The sequence below is a fragment of the Eubalaena glacialis genome, chromosome 15 (genome assembly GCF_028564815.1).
Source record: "Eubalaena glacialis isolate mEubGla1 chromosome 15, mEubGla1.1.hap2.+ XY, whole genome shotgun sequence".
NCBI lineage: Eukaryota > Metazoa > Chordata > Mammalia > Artiodactyla > Balaenidae > Eubalaena > Eubalaena glacialis.
In genome coordinates, this window is record NC_083730.1 from 87,587,785 (window position 1) to 87,609,501 (window position 21,717).

Sequence of the window (21,717 nt, forward strand, 5' to 3'; positions counted from 1 at the left end):
TTATTCTGAATTCACAACAATCCTAGATAAACTGTTTTAAGTTGCATGACCCTGTTATTTCTACTTGCACGTGTATTTAAGAAGTTCAGCTGGTAAGTTATTTGAGAATCCCAAAGAGTTAGGACACTAAGAAAAAGGACAGCATTTCAAGGAAGTGTGAGCACTCAACAATCACTCCAAAAACATTCTGGTAAAAAGAATGAACACCATTAAAAAGTGGAAGTAAAAAAACGTTGAAAGCAAAAGATGCGATTATTTTTTTAAAGTGACAAAAAATCGTGTTTATTTATCATTCTTAAGCAATTGGGATATTTTTAAAACTAATACAATAGGCGGGTCAAGAGCTTAGCACAGGAGTCAGAATCCTGGGCTCCAATTCGGACTCAGCCACGTTCGAGCTGCAGCCTCTCTGTGCCCTCACCTTTTTCTCCCATAACATGAGGAACAATAACAGTACCTACAAGACATAGTGATTGGGGGGATAAAATGAGCTATCTTAGATAAAACACTTAGCGTGTGTCTGGTCTACTGTGATAAAGTGGTAACTGAACTAAATTTGCACTCATCCAGATGTGGAAACTTTGGATGGAGATGTTTTTTGGGGTCCTGTTCTCTGTCTGGGTGGGCAGTGCACATCATCTTTTAATAGGTGGTCTCTGAAAGCTAAAGAGGAGAACGCCAGTAGAAACCAAAAGAAGAAAAGCATCTTTTGCAAGATAACCACCTCACAGAGTAATCTGAATGTCTGCCAGTGAGGAGTTTGCGTGGCACATCTGAACTATGATATCATTAAAAATGATAATGTGGATCTATATTCATTGACAAGGAAATCCATCTATAATAGGTTAAGTCAAAATAGTATATTAAAAGCTGTATATATCATATTTTTGTAGATACAAGTAGAGAAAAAAATTCTAGAAGTATACACAATGAAACATTAAAAGCATTTATCTCTAGACGATGGATTGTGGGTGACTTTTACTTTTAAAAAAATTCTATTTTGGTACTACCTAAAGCTTCTTTAATGATGAAAATATATTAGTTTATAGTCAGAAAAAAATATAAAGCAGTTTCTCTTAAAAAACATAACCACTAACTATCCACTAGCAAAGTGGTATCAGATGTTTTAATGATGTTTTTCCAGGGTAGTCTTGGGATGCTTTACCAGAACCAAGAAGAATTAACGGGAAGGCAATTTTTATAAAAGCAACAATTTAGTGTCTCCGAGATATGCAGAAAATGATCATGACAAGCCCTTGAGTACCTCCCCACCCCCATGCATTGTACATTCCTGTAATTCTCTGACATTATCCATCATAAAGTATAAGGCTCATCAACAATTCTTTAGACACTGACAGCCATTTCCTTCTGAAAGGATGTACAGCCTGACATTAAAGTTGTAATAGATGTGATTACAGGGATCAGCAATTAGGGAAATACGATACGTGGTTGTCTGGGAAGGCTGCAGTCACTGGAGGCGTACGTGATGGATTTATGAACCGTGTTTCTCTGCAGTCTGATTATCTCATACTTTAAGAGTTTCTATTTGACTTCTATTTAAAAACCATGTCACGTGTCTGTACACTGGTAGGGGCTCGGTCCCTCTGTGTGAAAACGTCTCAGGAAGAAAGCAAGTCTGTGTTTCAGGTTGTCTAAAAGTGCCTCCGAGTGGGCTGTGGGCAGGTAGAGAAACACATGCACTCCCACGGTCTGAAATCATACAGTACCTTCTGGGAGTGCCCAGGGCCTCCCGGAAAACTGGGCGACTTCATGGCCAGAATGCTCATGCCCTGTGGCAGACCCCATCCCAGGAGGCAGATGCACCAGCACCCCATCTCCTGGCCGTGAGGGGCTGCCATCCCGGGCATCAGGTCAGCACACAGTCGGCTCGGCACTTCCTGTTTCAGGGAAGTTGCTTCTAGGACAGGAGGTGGCCAGGTGGCCGGTGGGTCTGTGGTGGCGCCACTTGGCCCTTCCTGTTCTCGCTGCATCCTCCTCCTGCCCTTTCTGGGCAGCCTCCAGCTGACTGCCCTGCCCCCCAGCCCTGGGATCACCCAAATCTCCTCATTTCAGAAGCGAGAGCAGGAAACATTTGCAACTAAAGAGAGATGCCATTTGTGAGCTTCTGACAACCTTGTCATTTACCAAGATGATCCTGAGCCAATAATTTAGGGACATATAAAATCTCACGACTTACCACACAAATAGTTGTACCGAGTGATATCTGCCTTTAAATGGAAAGGAAAATTAGCAGGTCATATCTGATTAGTGTTTCCATTTCTACGTCTGACTGTGATTACTGCAGATTTTAATTGTCTGCTGGTTGATAACTAAAAGGTGTCCAAATGCCAACCTGTCCTCTTACACTGATGAAACAGGAGCTGCTTCTTAAACCTTAGTGCCTGATGACCACTATCCTAACTTGTATTCCGAGGCTGAGATGTGTGTGCACTTGCTTTAAAAATCTCTCTCTATGTGGTTTGCCAAACAGATGAACCATTTCAATTGATTTAACTGATAGGGCTTCTTTTATCCATTTTGTGGGCCTGACTAATTACAGTATAGGCCCACAAAAAGAAGGAAAGGTATTCTTATTATTATTACTGGCCGCACCATGCGGCATGCTGGATCTTAGTTCCCCAACCAGGGCCAGGGATCGAACCTGTGCCCCCTGCATTGGGAGCATGGAGTCTTAAATCACTGGACTGCCAGGGAAGTCCCCGGAAAGAAAGGTATTATTAACCAAAGCTCTATACACTTTAATTTAGCCATACTTTTCCTTTATTACTTACACTAAAGTAAACTAGTCGGTTGTTTCATTAGTGCTAATAGAACATATTTAGCTAAACTCTCACTAAGCATCTAAGAAGATAATCACTGATAGAGAAAAGAGACTTTATCCTCGTGCTATTCTAGAAAGAACCCTGCCCGGTCCCAGCCATGTCATCTTGGACAGCATTACAATTTGGCTAGGCAACCGAGCAAAAACAAGACACCTCCCGACTTGCCCTTCTACAAAATGGGCCCACACGAGTTATTTCAGACAAGTTTAAAGAAGAAGGATAGTAGAGAGCTTTGAAATCATTAAAACAGTCCAACAGTAGTCAATTCAGCGACTAAAGGAACCAGGGCCAAGCATTCAGTTTTAGTAATTACATATCCTCTGGTGATCAGTGATAAAATATTTTTATGGGACTTTTTCCCCTATGGAATAACAGCTGGAGTACAGATATTTTTAAAAGAAGATAAACCTATTCTTTTCAAAAGGCATCTACCTGGATCTTCGTTTCCTAGAACCTTTTTGATGGCTGCAGCACGTCCGCCTAAGGACGCTTGACCTCTTGATTGTCCATCGACTGCTGTGACAGTCCCGACATAGATTATCCACATCTTTCAAAGCTTCCTTTCTGTGAGCTTCCTGTGCCGTGTAGAATAAATGAGGCACGTTTACTGATGACATTTAGGGTGACTCCCATAAAGTTCTCTCTACTCACAATGATTCTTTATTGTGTCAGGGATCGGGAGAATTCCCAGAATCCTATATTCCACTTCTTTAGTAAGTCACGCATTGAGTTCCAGGGGAGGAGAAAACCTCCCCACAAAATACTGCTCTATTCACAAGGTCTGGCATTTAAAATGAACAAGCAATACTGAGATCCAGATGAAGCTGACAACAGTGAGAATGAGGCAAGGTATGCAGGTGCTGTGCAGGTAATTTAGGGTTTGTCTTTGCAACCAAATTTGGATCATATTAGATAAACGAGCCATTAGTACATTAGCCCAGTAGAAATAACTAAAAACAAATAAAGGTAAAATAAGAGGGAGGGCAATTGTATTTCACAGATTATCTGTCAGCTGTGGGAGGACAGCAGAAGAAATTGGGGAAAGAAAACAATCACTGCATTTTATATTCATTTGGAATTTTCAAAGAAGGGGATGCAATTCAGTATTTTCTCATTCTTCCTGTCCTTGACCTTGACACTATTTTTCTTTTGTACTTTTGTCGCTTTTTCTATTTGCATGACAGCCTTTGTTTTGTCTTCCTCTTGTATTTGACCTCATACTCCCACAATGGGATTAATTACAATCATGAAACTCTTTCGGGGCCCACTTTAATTTAGATACTTTTAATAATAAGCATACGATGTATCCATATTTTTGGAACTTGGCAATTTTGGTTTAGAGTGCCCAGATTTTCCATTTGAAGTCCAAAATCCTTAGGCTGGGTGTTTCAGCTTCTTCTGGTTGATCTGATTCTGGTGGTGTCTATCAGGCAGTTGGGAGCCAGTGGAATTTGTTTTTCCTCCCATTTTTCATAATGGGCAGGATGGTCACCTCAGATCACACGGTTTCTTGCTGGTTGTGTGGGAGGGTGTGAAGCAGCTTCCATCTCAGTGAAACATCTGCGCCAAGATGCTTTTCCGCTGGCTTTCCCCTGCTTTTCTAGCGTGTGACCATCGCAGTTTAAAGTGAGCTTGCTGATGGAGATGGTGTTGGTGATAGATCTGTTCCGTCTCCCCCACTCTACCCTGACACAGCCTCTGGGTCAGTCTAAGGCACTTGGGCAAGAAAATACTCAAAGGCATTTTTTTTTTTAATCGTGAAAAGCTGAAAATCATTCACAAAAATCGACATCACGGCTATTATTTACCAAGTGTCTGTGCCAGGCTCATAGGTTAACCACCTAATTCTTGAAACAATCACACAAGAGAGGTACGATACCCATTTTTAAAGAACATCTTTATTGGAGTATAATTGCTTTACAATGGTGTGTTAGTTTCTGCTGTATAACCAAGTGAATCAGCTATACGTATACGATACCCATTTTTTATGGAACTAAGGCTCAGAGGAGTAAGACCTTTGCCCAAGTGTACGTGAGGTACATGAGCCACATGCAAATCTGTTTCCAAAGGCTGGCACCTCCTCTGCCTCCAGACGTGTGGAGTTTGGAACCAGAAGGTCTCATGACAGCTCTGGGAGAAGGTGTCAGTTCTGGGTGCTCTCTGTACCCTGTGGAATGTTCCGTCCCAGTGTGGCTGCTGCAGAATGCAGCAGCAGTGACGATGCCGACAGTGACAAGAGTTGCCACTTACCTAGCGTACCGTGTGCTCGGTACTGTGCTGAGTGCTTTCCGTGCCTTCTCATCAAATCCAACAGCTCTGAGACAGGTACTTACTATCTTCCCAACCTTATGCACTGAGGCATAGAGAGCTCAGAGCCTTATGGAGATCACACACAAACTGGGTATTCTCCTGGTGCTTTGGAGCTCCCTCTTCCCATTTCTTTTTAAGGAGGGAGAAATTGTGCTAACGTAGGTCTACACTTTTATTAGGAAAGATCTAACCCTTGGCTCAGAATTTCTCTTGGCTGAATCTTAAAAGCATCCAGTGACAAGACTTTACCAAGGCGTAACTGTCTCCATCGGCTGCAGTCCAGCTGGAAGTAAACTGCAGAGGTGAGCTGTACGCAAGGACGAGCCAGAGCGACGCAGCAGGCAGGGATGAGCCCCCGGGCTCTGGATCCGGAGCCAGGGTGCCGCAGTGTGATTCCTAGCCCTGCCACTTATTAACGATGCGCCTTTGGGCGAGTTATGTATAACTGCCCAAATGGGAAAACTGCCAAATGGGAAAACAGTACCTACTTTATTGGGGTTGTTGTGAAGATTAAATGAGTTGATCTAAAGAGGCGCTATCCGGGACTTCCCTGGCGGTCCAGTGGTTAAGACTCCGTGCTTACAATGCAGGGGATACGGGTCTGATCCCTGGTCAGGGAACTAAGATCCCACATTCCACGTGGCAAAAAAATAAAAATAAAAATAAAAATAAAAAAATAAGGAGGCGCGATCCAATAGAACTTCCTGCAGTGGTAGAAATATTCTCTTCTCTGCTGTCCAGTGAAGCTCATGGACACATGAGCCACATGAGCTCATGACACACTGAGCCCTTGATATGTAGCTGGTGTGTATGAGAAAAGGAATTTTTCATTTTATTTATTTTGATTTGAATTAATTCAAATTTAAGTTGTCCCACGTGGCTAGGGGCGACCATATTGGGCGGCGCAGATTTAAAGCGTTTACAGCTGTGCCTAGAACTACGCACTGGCTGCTGTCGGTGCTCCGACACGGAGAGCCATCCCCAGGCGCTCCCTGGCTCGCAGCTACACCGCTGTGGAGCCCGCCGTGGCTGCTCTCTGCACTGCAAGAACACTTCAACTGGACTTTATTCTAACTGTCATTATCATCATCCCATCCCATCTTGCGTCTTTATAGCATTTATCATTACCTAAAATGAGGTCATTTGTTGCTCTTTCTTACAGGACTAGAATGTAAGCTCCATGAGAAGAACAAGGGCTTTCTGTCTGTCCCCTGCTATAATACCGGCACCCAGGGAAGGCCTCCCTCTAGTAATCTGAGGTGGCCCTTTAAGAAAGCGTTCTCTCTAGTTGAGAATGAGTGGTAATCTCACCCAGTCTCTGGTCTGACACCCCCCCCCCCCGGCAATTATGTAGTGTATTTTGTATTAGTGACATGAGAGGACTTGGAAATACTTCTCTGACTGGCATGGGAATAAGGCAGAAGAGGAAGGAGAGCTAGTTCATGCATGCCTTTGGGAAGCTCGCAGATAAAAAGGCCAGAAAGCTATCAAGCCACGTAAAAACGAAATACAGTTTAATTTAAGTGGGAGGGAAAGTGTGCACTTGTTCAGGACATCCTGCAGAGCCTGTGACACACGGGATCTCACTGGGTGCAGCTTATTTACACCTGGACAGTTATTCCTGTTAGGGGCCGACTGTGTGGGTTCCTGGCGCTGACATGGGCACCAAACTCAAGAGGTGGCTCTGCCAGCGTGAACTGGGCTGGCTTTGTGCTTTCTCAATTTTCAGTGGTGGCAGAAACTCAGAAATTCAGGAAACGCGCATGCCGAGCTCTGATGATGCTTTTCCTGGTCAGTGACAGAAAGAGAAAAAAGAGGACAATGCAGCGACTTTTCCATAAAGCTAACTTTATTCAATTCAAAGGACAAGTCTTTATTTTCATTTTAGAACCTCCCAATTAAAAAACGCACCGTTCCATGAATTCTACAAGCCTAGAAACCACTCGAGTCACCAAGAGGTTATGGTGATGGCCAGGAGCTTAACATCATCATTGATTTTGTTTTTTAACTTATCTTTTGGAGTTTACGAGGCGCATTGCAACAGGCCCAACAACCAAGCTTCCTTTTACATATGCACCTCGAGGTTAAAGGTCAAGCCAGCATATGTTCTAAAGTGCTAGCTGTGTACTCAGTCCTATGCCTATAGCTTATTGGGGATATAAGACTCAGCCACCAAAGTACAAAGAAAACAAAGTATAATTAAATCCTCCTGAGGATGCTCAGTAAGTTCACAGCACCTGAAGCTCTTTCTCAATTACCTGCCTGCCTCTCATATGAGGCTTTGTGAATCCCCGGCAGGTGGGGACCATGTCCCAGTCATTTTAGCGTTCCTGGTACCTTACACATTGCTGGGCACATGGAGGTGCCTAAGAAATGTCGAGTGGCTAAGGACTGCAGTGACCAAGATGGTCTGAAGAGGCTGGGACTGGAGCTGATCCTTAAGGATGGGCAGGGTTTACACAGGAGGAGGTAAGTGAGAATCAAGTTTTGGAAGTCACAGTGAGACCATTACACTGTCTGACATGGAAAGAACATTCTGGGGAGTGGTGGAAGATAAAATCAGATAGAAAAGCGAGGACTGGATTTGAGTTGCTTATTAAAAGCCGCTCAGAATAGTTGAGATGGAAGAGAGAGGAAACGGGAAAAGTTGAGCTTTCACCCATTAGAGCCAAAGTTCTACCAGAGGGAATTGAGTCTGGTGGGGATGATGCAGGGGGAAGGGAAGGGAAGGGAAGTGCAGCAGCAACACAGCCTGAAGCTCCAGGAAATCAGCACAAACATAGTAAACAACAGAACTGCCTTGTACTGAGGGCTCACACGCAGGGAGCACCAAGCTACGCATGTTATAAGCACTCTGACGACGAGACATCCTCCTCCTATCTCACACATTAGCAAACAAGCTGAAAGGGTTAAAGGACTTCCTTAAAGTCACAGCTAGCAAGTGGCTGGGTGGGGCTTCATCCCAAACCAGGCTGACTCCACCGCCATGCCCTTAGCCATGAACTCCACTGTTCTCCCCAGGTGAAGATGAAAGGCCTGCATGCCTTACGGAGCCAGAACATCCTTTGCCCCGTATTCTACTTGTTAAAACTCCTCTTCCGCTCTTTTCTGCTCCTTTCCCCATATTTCAAGTTTTAAGCTTCTCCAGTCTACTATTTTTTGCTCAGTGCTAACCAGGAGAATTCCAGTGCTTATTCTTGATGCTTGTGAAAAAAACATCTCAGAATAAGAGAGCATGTTTCTTCGCTCCTAAAGCTGCAGAAAAGCAGACACTATTCTGGGTTAAGAAGCTAGTTCTGTTAAAGAACCATAAGCTTACTCTGCTATTCAGTGTGGAAACGTGTGTAAAGATATATACTTCTGTTTTATTATCAAACAAGTATTTTAAGACATTTCGACTTCAGAGATTATTGCTCATTTAAAATGTAACTCAATTTCTAAAAGTTTGCTTTTCTAATTGGTTGCCTTACTTGATAATTTATCATCGTAGTAATATAATTTAAAGAGATATCTGTTTTGAAGATACAGAATTTTTTAATTTTTAAATTTTTTTAAAAAATAATCTTTTATTATGAAAACACCTTTAATCCCCCCCTTTTTCTTACATCTTTATTGGAGTATAATTGCTTTACAGTGTTGTGTTAGTTTCTGCTGTATAACAAAGTGAATCAGCTATATGTACACATATATCCCCATATCCCCTCCTGCTTGAGCCTCCCTGCTCTAGAAATTTTAGGGCTTCCTGGTTAGTTAGAGGAGGGGCTTGGGATTGCGCTCTTCATACAGAAGGTTGAATTAAGTGCAGACACTAACACATTCTTTGCTCCGATGGAGTTTGAGTCTGCCCGTTCAGATCAACAACTGGTGTGACAACTCGGACGGCTACCAGCATGGGGAGGAGAGAGAGAGGAGGACAGGGGCTCCTTGCTGAGATAAATATCATCCAGCAAAGAGGGGCAAAGGTAACGCCCATCGGGTCTCGCTGAGGAGCTGGCCTGCTTCCGCAGTCTGACTGACCTGCTTGGAATACCCTCCACGGAAGATTTTCGTTTTCCTCGTAGAATCTACACAGTCACTGTTTTACAGCTGCTGCAAGATACAGTTGGTTATATTGGTCCAGAGAACACATGGAACTGGTGTGTAAATTTTATGACTTGAGACAAGTGTAGGCAGTCAGAACTTGAGGGGGAGCATCCCGCTGGTGAACCCCATTTGCGGGTCTGACCGAGTTAGGCAGTGGTGCCCTTGGGGAGACTGGAGGTCTGGAGACACTGTGGGTTGTCACAGCTGGGGAAGGGGCACATCTGGCACCTGGTGGGTAGAGGTCAAGGGTGCTGCAAAACAGCCTACGACGCACAGGAGGGCCCTCACAATGCAGAATGGTCCTGCCCAATGTCTCAGCACTGGGTCAGAGTCAACCTAATCTGAGGCAGGTCTTTTTTGCCTTCTGACTTGAGGTTTACTCTGCTCTCCTTGGGTTTCCGGGATTGCTAGTAAACCGTGGGTGATGGAGTGCTCAGGAGGGACAGGTCCCAGCCACGTGCAGCCTCCTTCCTATGACAGAGGGCTCCTGACCTTGGAGGAAAGGCAACCATCAGTGAGAGACTACCAGGTTGCCTGTTGGAGAGGGTTTCTTCTCCACGTCTTCAACTCTTGGTGAGGCAGGTGTGCAGAAAGGCACCGCTTTACCGGCCTCACTGTCCTGGGTCAGGATATGTGAATCTCCTTTCTTTTGCTCAGAAGAAAGGGGCTGCGGGTAAAATGCGTCTAAGAATATAATCATTTTCCTCCTGTTATCGGATGGTATGAGATGTTGCTTTTCCTCTGTGAATGCTTAAGTGAACTGAGAAATGGAGAGGGTGAATGTAAGAGAATTCTTAAACCCCCAAATAGGGACTCCAGATTTACAGTTACAAAGCTGCATATTTCTGCAGACATTAAATGTATATATTGAAGTTGACCCAATATACACTTTCAACAGGAGTACTCTGATCTAAACAATCAGGGAACCTCTAGGAAATGATGATGTTTAAAGGCTGTAACATTTCTTGAATGCAAAGGAATTCCTGTTTTTAAGAGGACCACTAAATACTTGCATAAATCTTACGAGGCTTCTAAAGACTCCTAAGAAATTTACGAAATCATACCAAAACTCTTAATATTTTACATGTACTGACACTTTAAGAAAAGATTTCCAGGCTGGGAGAAATGAAAGTACAGGCTCCATGGCCACCCAGGAAACCCTGTTTATGAAAAAGGGCCATCATTTAAACTTTGTAATTTGCAGAAATATATTGGAGAAGTTAAAGAAATGTGTTGAGCTGGTAATTTAAAAAATGGTTTTCTGCTTGGAAAAGGTCACTTCCAAAGTAAAAACAATTACTCAGGTTATAAAATCCCAGTTTGGAAATAAGATACAGGTGCAAACTGAAAAGCTATTTATCTTCTTTAAAAAGCTTCTGTACTAAGAACAAGAAAGAAGGTATTCCAGTAGAACATGGAAGACACATGAAGAATTAAATTATTAAAATACTCTTGGGGCAAATCCTTTCGTATATTGTTTAGTGACTTTGGGGATGTAAATGAAGGTTCTGTTTCCCTCTGCCGGGGGATATAAAGGATCACAGTTCACTCTTTCACTGAAGAGAACACCTTTCTCTGAGCCCCTCTGAGCAAGGCACCTCAGAGGTCATCTGGGAGATGGCAACGAATAAAACAGATGTGAACCCGGCCGCCACAGACCTGACAGGGGAGGGACAGACGATCCTACACATATCAATTCATACCAAGAAGTGAGATTTCTGCCAAAAGGCTACATTAAACTGAACTTCCCAAATTCCTTACCGACCATTATTTCAGAGCGGGTAAACCTAAACGTGAGCATACAACTAAAATGAGCTATAACGTGAGAAACTGGTACCTTTATCATTTGCTTTTTAAAAATCTCAGACAATATTACATTGTGTTAGCCTGTGAAACTACTTGCATTAGCTGAGTAATGTTTTAAGATGCCATACACTTCTCTGAAAAATTTTTAGTATCAACAACTGCATTAGTTAGTGTAAATTACATGTTATTTTCTAAAACCCCTAATTCTCTTTGGACTGATAGTGAGGTAGTTAGTTAATAATTTATATTTACCTGAAGACTTGTAAAGGGATTAAAATTCAAATAGGAGAAAACACACCTTATCACCTCACAATCCCTGTGAGTCACCTGCTAGGTATTTTTGAACACTTACTCTTAAAGCCCAAATTAAGAAGGTAAAATCAATCGATATATAATGGGCATCTGATATGCCTGATAACATTTTAAAACCACAATTTAAAATCTCTAAATAATATACTGTCATTTAAATATACTGTTTGGAACCATGTTATGTATGTGTGAATCGAGGTATGTTTAAGTAAATCAGTAAAAACTTGTGTATAATTGAGGAGAAAAGACTAGTAGCTCACAGAAAAGAAAATTATTCTCTGGTATGCAAACTGTTGTCAACAAAGAAGGATCTGTATTCGTCTTGCCTCTGTATGGTCTGTCCAAAGGCAAGACATATTGCCCCCAGTGCAACATGTGATCCTGCTTTTCCTTCTTACTCTTTTTTTCTGACTCTCGTTCTGACTGTGGTCAACTGTGAAAACAGCGAGGGCACCTCACTTGGGGAGGAACTCACGTTTCTAATGGTCCTCGTGTTACCCTACGTTGGGGCCATTTTAGAAACATTCTCCCTTTGATGAATACCACGGTGAAGGCTATCTTTGACGAGGCATCCTTGTCAGACTGACCAGTCCCTTCTGGCAGCTCTTATCCATGCTGTACTTGTCCCAGATCAGCTCCTCCATGGTACAAGGTCCTTTGGAGGCCGGCAGGGAGTCCTTGCAACCAGACATTTTGGCATTCCCCAGACAGCACCTTAGTAGTTCCAAAGGATTTAATTTCCTCATCTTGTTCCTGTGCCCATGGCCTTGTACATGCACATGTAAGGGGATGCTAGGGATAATTCGACAGGAGTGGTATGCTCCAATTTCCCCAGTGTAGTTCAACAGCATTGTATGAGCTACATTATTTGTCAGGCTCACATCAGGGGGGCATGTAGACAAAGAGAGCAGCTTAGCTATCTCCTTTGGGGGGGGGTGGCATTTGTAAATATATTCAAATTTGTCTTATTCAAACAGGGAGATGATTTTCATGTGACCATTTAGTAATCTCGCCAGATGTAGAAGATACCTATGTACCAAGGCTGACAAATGACCATCAAAAAGACTCCTGAAATATTTTATTTCTGGATTTGGCACATTAAATGTGTCTACTTATAATTGGAGTCCACAATTTACAGGTCAGATTGTAAATACAGCTGTAAGGCCCTACACATTTGCTATATCATTCAGAATCAGAAGAGGTGGTTAAATGTCAAGACGAAATTGTGAAAAATAACCTGGCAGGATTATGCAAAAACTGGACGGAAGCAGCCAGATGCCCTACCTATAGATTGTGAACACGAGAGCTTTAACAAACAAAAAACTGGGACCTTCATCTAAAAAACTGAGTAGGCTTATGAGACTTCTAAAGGCAGACTTTTAATGTGCTAGATGAAGCTGTGCTCTATCACTGGGCAGCATTGATAAAGGGTGTCGACGCATTGCATGCACAGGTGCAAGAAGCCTGGGTGACGAGGTTCACATTAGGGTTCAACAGTCTGCGCTGTCACGTCAACCTTCCCGCAGGGATTTATAGTTCTGTGGGCGACCAATACGAACGTACCAAAGACTCACAGCATCTCTGGTAGGGAGACACTGGCCTCAACTGCTTAACAACTTCTAACTTCACTCGGTTTTCCTCTAAGGCTCAGAGATGGATAATCTGCTTCCCACTTGAGTTTCAGACTTGTGATGATAAGCTGCCCAGGAAGGTCCAGTCCCGGTGGCCCCCGAGCCTATGTGGGAAGGCACTCTACTCCACCCGCAGCCTGCTGGCGGGGAGAAGTCAATGCACCTTTCTAGACTCAGTCAATGATCATCCTAAACTGCTCTGCGTTCCATCCTACAACTGTGGATGAGACACGAGAACACCTCCTAACTGTCTCCAAGAAGGTCTCACCTCTGGCCATATTTGTTCCAACTTAGATTTTTATTTTGTCTTCCCCCCAAAACCCTGCCTTTGCCCTCAAACAATAAAGTTGGGCTTTGCTCATCTCTGAACCAGGTCCTAATACCGCAGCCTTACTATACTGAAAACACTGCTTCTGTCAAAGACTGACTCCAGCACTTTCTTGATGGGAACTAATTCCTCACTTGAAACCCATCACACAATGCAGAGGCTGAGAAGGATGACACAGCCTTTCTCTCTGTCATCAAAGACTATGTCCCCGCCTCCCCTGACCCGGTGCAATAGGGCATGTCTGTGAGCAAGTATCTCAGTGGCTGAAAGCTGCTGCTCTGTTCCACCAAGATTTTCTTGTCTGGTCACCAGGACTTAACCAAAAGATAAAGATGACTCACTATCAAAGACAAGGATTGACCCCTCCTTGGAAAGAATAGGCCCTACATAATAACCTCTGCTATGTACTTATCTATGGGAACAGAAAATTAAAAAACAACAAAGCCTTTCTTCATCTTTCTTGTCAACGTGCAGGACATATTTCTAAAAACTGGATCTGCTCCCAAATGCCACAGCCACTGAAGGAAAAATAATACCAGTGCCCTTTACCTGAGTTGACACTTGTGACAGTTGGAGAGACAGGGGCAAAAAGAAAGCCTCCTTCAATGTCTGGAGTATGGCAGGAACCTAACCTCCTACACTTGATCATCGTAAAAAAAATTAGATAGAAACCATTAGAAAAATATGGCGGTCCCTGGATTATTAAGCCACGACAGTGATGGAACTGTACCTTGGGGAGCTAATGTTTTCACACTGATGTTGCACCAAAGATGGCCCTTTAAGAGTATGGTGCCACTCATTTCTAGGTGGAATGTGTAACTTTAAGAAAAACAGTACTGTAATAATACTGGGAATTATAATTTATACATGGCAGCAATGTGTGAGCAATGTCACATAAGAAATGCCTCATAGGGACTTCCCTGGTGGTCCAGTGGGTAAGACTCTGCACTCCCAATGCAGGGGGCCCGGGTTCGATTCCTGGTTGGGGAACTAGAAACCGTATGCTGCAACTAAGAAGCCTGCATGCCACAACTAAGACATCTGCATGCCACAACTAAAGATCTCGCGTGCCAGCAACTAAGACCCAGTGCAGACTAAATAAATAAATAATTAATTTAAAAAATGATTTTTAAAAATGCCTCATAAACCCTCTCACCTACATGGTAAATAACAGGGGTCCAGGGTGCATTTAGAAGTAGGGTGGGAAGGAAATCTCAAGAGCAAAGGATAATGGATCCTATACTATCTAAATGTAATATATTACGTGTTGTCAAAGAGGCAACAAAGAGAAACATTGTAGCAGCAGAGTATCACATGCCTAGAATTCCATTTATTAAAAGTGTTCTTCTTTTTTCTCTCCTTTATTGTAAACTTTAAGCATCTCCGGCTTATTCTTTTGTGCTAGCCGATGGAATTTCACTGCTCAGTCCTGAGACTCTGGCTAGGAGAAAGAATCTTGAAAAGAGGAGAACACTTATTCCCTCTTCCCTTACAGCTCCAGAGGAGTAGAGACTTCTTGCTTCAAACAGTTATTTCTGATAAAGTGGTAAACCGGGATAATCACAAAAAGTATTCATTTCAGTCTGCTCCCCAGTGTGGAAACTCACATAAAAACATAAACTCCTGTTTTCTGATTAACAAAGAAGTCTTTTAAGACATCTGTGAGATGCCTTCACAGAGCATGGTGAGGAGCTGTAAAATGTAACCTTTCACTTCTAAAAAGGCCACTTTCTAACTGGTTGCCTTACGTGATAATGTGTTGTTCTGCTCATAATATTGAAAGTAGCATCTGTGATTATTTTTTCCCTGAAGGAATAAATACTTGTAAGATTTCCTTATTTTTTGGTTTACCAGAAGAACTTGGTATTCGTCTCTTTTCCTTTTGTGCATAAAGTATAAATAAACGATGCATCTCTGGTTCAAACAAAATTTTAAAATCTTTGTCTTATTTAAATTATCACACCCAAATTCAGCTGGTGGATAAGAGCCACAAAAGTATGGGACAAACTCATCTGCTAAAGAACAAAAGGGAGGAACTATATTTTAAAGGTTTTTTAAAATGAATTACATGTATATATTAATTCAGAACTGTTTTTTCACCCCTCTAACTTCTTCCTAAATTGGAGAGGTCAGAATCTGGTTTAACGCAACTGGCCTCGTTACCATCATGTTCCACTTAAATCCTTGTGCAGACAGCATTTACTGGGTTCTCTGCTGTTTACAGGAACCTCTGCTCTGCTCCTGGGCCACAGACAAAGAGTCCTATCCCCACTGATCCACTTAATACATGTATTGTGATAGACAGTCAATAGCCTAATCATTGTTATAACAGATAGAGCATCATTCTTGTGGTTGATAAATTATCATTCCCAGACTTCACTTAGTACAAATGGGACACGTCTTTTTCTTCTTCAAACACAAAACTCCAATCCACCTAATCTTTTCGGTCCACTGTACTACTGCTTCTCCTCAGCTGTGTTTTACCTGCCAACATGCATTTAAAAACGATGTAGACAAACTGAAAAAAGTCCAATGCAACTTACTGTTAGTGGATATGAATGGACTTTCTGCTGTGAAATTTGAGTCATGTTTGAGCAATGAAATACACAGAAACTAAAATGCACAGCAAGCAAAAGAATCAGCCCTTAATCAGTATCTTTCAAAAAATAATTTCAGCTAAGAAAAAAATCTATTCACCTGCACAACCTGCTGACTCTCAAAAGAATGACTGACATCATTCCATTTTTTAAAAAGAGCTTAAAAAAAAAGACTCCTCTGCTTGCCTTCATAGAAAAGGGTAATTTTCTTCTTGATTAAATGTTTATTACAGAAAATAAAAGCCAAAAGAAGAAATACAAATCAGCGTACTTAAGAAGAGTCTTTTAAAATAAAACACTGAATGTGAGGGTGCTTTATTACCTGTAAAGCCCCACACAAATGCAAAGTAGGATTAGAATCACCTCTGATATCAGGGTGGCCTCTACCCCAGTAAAAGTCTTCCTAGGGTTGAAGTAGGTGTCTGGGATGTTGTCATGCCCACCACTGCAGAAGCCAGAGTAAGAAATAAAAAAGAACCACAATGCCCTCCAATCCAGTTGCCACTGGAGTCCCTCAGCGCCCCCCCTCACGAGGCCTCTCCCACGCTGGTGTGATACCTCCTAGTAGCCATTCCTGCCCAGCGGGGGACCAGCTTATCTGGAAACTCTGCAGGGAAAGAGCAGCCCCTTTTGTCACTGGAGGTTCTAATCATAAGCAACTTGTGCTTTTATGTCAAAGTGAAGTCTGTCTTCCTATAAGTACTACTTGTCTTCTTTGGAACTCCGGGAAATATAAAACCCCTTTGCTGCATGACAGACCCTGAATACTTGAAGACAATTAGGACACATTCACTTCCCTACCCAACCTTTCTGCAGGTTTAAATGTCAAAGCTGGCGATGTGAAAATTGGTGTCACTAAGCTAGCACCTACCTAACTAGTCTGGAACGTCAATCTGAGTCAAACATTTATTGCACCCTTGGTGTGTGAAGCATATAAAGGCGCCTAGTTTCTGCCCTTTAAGGATACCCAATCCAGTAGCTACAATTAATCTTAGTTAATAAACATAGTGTGCCCAGTATATCTTAAGAACTTTTTATAGCTGACCTTGTTCCAGATAAAAGAAAAAAGGCTCACGTCTTTTCTTGCCAGAAATATAAGAAAATTATAAATATAATATAAAAATAAGTACTTCTTAAAAGCCTCAACACTGTTAACATCAGTATTGCTGCAAATGCACTCCATCAATTAAGTTATGATGATGTTAAAATGAATTTATGCAACGAATGACAGATGAAAGAGTTAAGCGCCCACATGAGTGATTTTCTGTCGTAAGTAAAAGGATTCATTTTCTAAAAAAAAGAATTAACAATAAAAATATCTAATTTCCAAGAAACCTGTTTGTTAGACTGTTGTATTTACATGTGCTACAGTAAAAATCTGATACACACAAATTATTGTCTGGTACTTTAGATTTTAAATATACCTAAACTGAATTTACTGAGTAATTATAACATGATGCAGAGGAACAATAAAAACTATTTTATTTTAAGGTTTTCCAATAGTGTGTATGTATACGTAAACACATGTGTATGTACACATAAACATACCACAAGCTTTAAAACCTTCTCCAAAAATATTTCACATAAGATGAACATTTAGCCAAAAGAAATAAATTCAGAACATCTTTGGAGGTAAAAGTCACTTTAAATGTTAGCATTCTTTTCCTTACAATTCAACTGCAAGAAAATGCAAGGGAATTCTTGACGGTGCAAAACAAAACAAAACTCACTTAATAAAACAATAACAATGCTCTTTAAGTAAACGTCAAACTTAAAAGTATTAAAACGTCAATTCTAGCTTTAACACTCTTACAGGTAGGTTTCTGGAAATGCGTAATATATTACCGTATGACAGCCTGGCAGCTTGTATTTTGTTATAAGACTGATTACTGCAACCTGAATTACACAGCACGATCATACTTCCTCTCAGGCCACTTCATTTGCATAATTGGAATAGATCATACGGCTCAATATCAAAGCTTGAAATTAATACAGGTCAGCATGAAAACGTAAGTTAGATAAACTAGACTAACTCGCTGTAGCAGATGGCAGCTCTGTCGCCGAGGCTGGAGATCTGCTGCATATTTGCATTATGCTCAGTTTCATGAATCACAAGCAAATCGTTATCTAGGGTAAACTAAAGCCCATATCAAAGCTTTAGAAAGGGGCTGTAAAGATAGAGTACTTACGTAAAGGGTTATCAGGACAGGAGACAATGCAACTTATCTGGGAGGGTCTCTAACGTCCACGGGGTGGTAAAACGCATTTAAATAGGCGATGTGGATTCAGACGGCCTCCTCCCCACAGCATCCCAGACAAAGCAGGGCCAGGCCCTCGGGCGCTCCTGGTGCACCTGCAATGCGGATCCCTCTCGCTACAATCCCACCCCGGGGCTGGCAGGAGCGGCCCCTGGGCTGCCTCTCCTCCCCCTTCGGATTGGCTTGGGTGCGCGGTGGGGACGGACTGCAGCCTCGACTGGAGCCCTGGCAAGGGCATCCTCCTCCCCATAACGGGCTGGAAGACCCTGCAGGCAGCCGGCGCGGGGGTCGCTGCGCCTCACTTTTGCCCTCCTTTCCACCTCTTGGTTTCCCCCCCCGAGATGTCTCCGCAAGGGGACACCCTTCCCCACCCCGTGGGTCGGGAGGACCCCTCCCCCTGCAGTGAGGGCTTTAAAAATTATCTAAATGAGTTTCTGCCGCGACAGGTGCCTCCACCCCCCCCCCCCGCCGGCGCCCGCAGAGCCTCCCTGCAGGTACCGCCAGGTGAGCGGGGCTGGACTCGGTCACACCTCGGGCCCCGCCTCACCTGCGGACGCGGCCGTCGCGGTCCTTCAGGCGGCTCCCCCACTCGGCGCGGTCCTCCGGGCGGGCGGCAGCGGGGGCCGGCGGTCCATGGGCGGGGCGGCGGGCGGGGCTGGCTCCCGGCTCCGGCCCTGCCCCGGCCCGGCCGCCGAGGGAGGTCAGTGGGCACCGCCCGCCGAGCGCATCTCGCCGGCTCCCACCCGAGCGCTCGCCGCGGTGCACGCTGGGAGCGGGGGCCGGGGCGGCGAGGCCTGTCCGCGCTGACCGGGAGGGCGGCCGAGGCGCCGGCGCGGCGGCGGGTCTGTGTCTGCGGGGAGGGGCGGGGGAGGCCGATCGATACTCACTTCCCCGGGAGGGGGCGACGCCCCCCTCCCGCAGCTGTGCGGGGTTGGGGAACGGACCGAGGGGCAGGGAGGGTCTGGCCGGTGGGACGCAGGCGCAAAGCTCAGGTGCGGCCGCACTGCGGTTGCCCGGGGTAACGCGGGCCCGGGTGGGGCGCGGGGGAGGAGGAGCGAGGCGGGCGAGCGGGAGCGCGCGCGCGCTGGGCGGTGGGGGTTGGGGGGTACCCGGGACCAGCCTGGGATTGGGGGGAGGGCACGCGCGGGCGGCCGATGGGGGCGGGAGCAGGGGAGGGGGGAAGGGGCGAGGGCCGGGCGGCGCGCATGCGTGCGGCCCCCGCTCCCCTGGGGCTCGCTGGCCTCGTGCGTGCGCACGCGCGCTGTCCCCCGGAGGCGTCTGGGTGTGCTGAGCGCGCGCGCGCGCGGCTTGGAGGCGCACCTGTGAGGTGTCCCTTGAGGAGAGGGAGGGTGGGTGCGCGGAGTCCGCGGCCTGGGGCGCTTCAGCCCCTCACTTGGAGTGAGTTGTGGGGCGGCCGGGCTGCAGTCTCTTTATTTCTTCTCTGAATCAAGGCGGGGGCGGGGGGCGGGGGCAGGGGAGTGGGCTCGGGGTCGGAAGAAGGATGAGTGGATTAAAGAAAAGAAAAACAACCCATCACTTAGGATGGGCCTCGAGCCGGGGCGGGTGCCCGGGCATCGGTGGGAAAGGTCAGAGCAGCTCCGCGCAGCCGGGCGGCCTGGCGGCCACCGGGCCGGCCCCGGGGAGGGCAGCCTGGCCTTTGGCCTCGGCGAGCCGGCGTGGGCCCGCAGTGCCGGGGAGCGAGGAGCGGGGGTTACAGATGGCGGCAGGGTGCGCGGCGGCGGAGGTGCAGCGGCAGGGGCGAGGCCGGGCGGAGGCCCCGCGGGAGCCGGACTCCCGAGCCGGGCTCCATTGTTGTTGGAGCCGAGGGAAGGGGGAGCAAAACAGCTTTAGAAACCCGTGAAGCCGCGCCTTGGAGCCTTTCCAGGCGGGTCCGCGGAGAGGCGGTAATGGCCGCGCCGTGGGATCAGGGAGCCAGGCTGTGCCGCGGAGAAGCTTGGCTGCATGATGTGATGTTGTGTTTTTTTTTAGAGCGCCTCGCGTCCCAGCAGAGCCAGCCGAGCATCCTACTCAGGTGATGAGGAACCCTCCCGGCACCCAGCGCAGATCGCCGCTGCCGCTGGACGCCTCCATTGTTTGACCATAACAAGGGCCGGATTCTCACCCAGGTAAACTGGATGGCAGCGCCGTCGAGCTCCCTCTCACCTCCCACATCCAAAGGAACCTCCTCTCCTCTTTCAGGACTTTACTCCAGTTTTCTCCCTGTGCCCTGCTTCTGATTAACTCAACATATCCACCTCCCAGACATTTCCCCATCTGGTTTAATCTTCCCGCATCTCTCTGCCAAGTCACCTCTCATTTCCCTCAAAACTCAGCTCCTTTGTGAAACCTTCCTTGCCGAACTCTAGCAACTAAATCTGTCTAGGAGGAGCCTATTCCGGACTTTTCTAGTTGATAGTTTATTGGTTGTCTTATTGCAACAAAGGAGACTAGCTGTTTTTTAAACATTCTGAGCTATTTTTTTTAAAGGAACGTTTTGTGATAGTTTATTGTTTTAAAAGGATCGAACTGTTTTTGTTTCAATATTTTGTCCTTTTTTGGGGGGAGGCCCTACTTCCTTGATAGGATGCACAGCTTTTTAGAACAGAAAAATGACCTTCTTGTTCAACCCACAGGTTAATTTAAATTTTAAAAATTAGTTTTAAATTAGCAAAGTAAAGCATTTTCTTTGTAAAAATTAAAACATCACAGAGATGGGCTAAAGTCTTTGACTACAAACCTCTGTCCCCAGAGATAATAACTCTTATGTTTGGTGTGTATCCTTCTAGATCTTTAAAAATGTTTTTACGATCTACAAAATGTGTGTACTTGTATTATCTTTGACTGTTTTAACAAGTACAAGTGTACTCTAGCTTTCAGTTTTAACATATGATGCATTCACTTATTCTGCAGAACTGCTGCATCATGTTCCATAGTTTAAGTACACCATAGTTTATTTAGCCATTTCCTGGATTGATGGCAATTGATGTTTTAACTTTATACTTAAACAGCTTTTTTGGTTGTGGTTCTCTAGTGAAATGAAATTTTAGTGAAGGGAGCACAAATCTACACTAATTACAGAGCCTAAGCTTTTATGATGGAAGTTCTCTTTGGTTCAGAAATTTACATGTGGGAGCCTCCACCCCCTCCCCCCGTTGTAATTGTGACTCTACTACTTTGAAGTCCTGTGACCTTGGGGAGGACATTTAATTACTCTAAGCCTCAGTTTTCTTTTCTACAAATGGTGATAATACCTGCTATATCTATTCCACCAAGTTCAGTCATATGATGTATGTGAAAGTCTTTGTAGAGTGTAAAGTGGTATATAATGTTGATTTTATTGGCCTTTGTGATCTGAAGGAATTTTTAATTTACAATATAATTTATATTTTCTTTTTTGACCAGCTATGTATATTACAGAATACTACAGATAGCCAACTTTGAATGCTGTTTAATTTCTGATTTTGCTATATTTTTACCAAGTACTGTTAATACATTAGACTTCTGAAAGAGTATTTTACAAAGCACATTTTTCATTGTGCTTTACATACCTTA

The 21,717-nt window shown here is 44.5% G+C and overlaps 3 protein-coding genes across 12 annotated transcripts in view; 1 reads left to right on the top strand and 2 right to left on the bottom strand.

The window, feature by feature from the left end:
- Window positions 1–19,215, bottom strand: part of CCDC92 (coiled-coil domain containing 92) — a 30,212-nt gene extending 10,997 nt beyond the window's left edge. The window contains exons 1-2 of one of the 3 annotated variants that reach the window (XM_061169410.1): window positions 18,713–19,215; window positions 18,097–18,260 (exon numbers count right to left, since the gene is read on the bottom strand). The gene's annotated coding sequence lies outside the window, so the exon portion shown is untranslated. The remainder of the gene's footprint in view (window positions 1–18,096; window positions 18,261–18,712) is intronic. The other 2 variants (XM_061169412.1, XM_061169411.1) reach the window with 2 other exon arrangements.
- Window positions 18,709–19,975, bottom strand: LOC133075196 (basic proline-rich protein-like). The gene is made up of 2 exons (XM_061169263.1): window positions 19,881–19,975; window positions 18,709–19,498 (listed from the first exon to the last, which is right to left on the bottom strand). Exons 1-2 carry the CDS (start codon window positions 19,973–19,975, stop codon window positions 18,709–18,711), a joined length of 885 nt encoding a protein of 294 aa, XP_061025246.1.
- The window catches only part of ZNF664 (zinc finger protein 664), a 34,342-nt gene continuing 31,477 nt past the window's right edge, over window positions 18,853–21,717 (top strand). For 6 of the 8 annotated variants that reach the window (XM_061169417.1, XM_061169415.1, XM_061169416.1 and 3 more), the window contains exons 1-2: window positions 19,452–19,563; window positions 20,155–20,291. The gene's annotated coding sequence lies outside the window, so the exon portion shown is untranslated. Of the gene's footprint in view, window positions 19,008–19,451; window positions 19,564–19,673; window positions 19,752–20,154; window positions 20,292–21,717 lie in introns of those variants that run through there. The other 2 variants (XM_061169414.1, XM_061169419.1) reach the window with 2 other exon arrangements.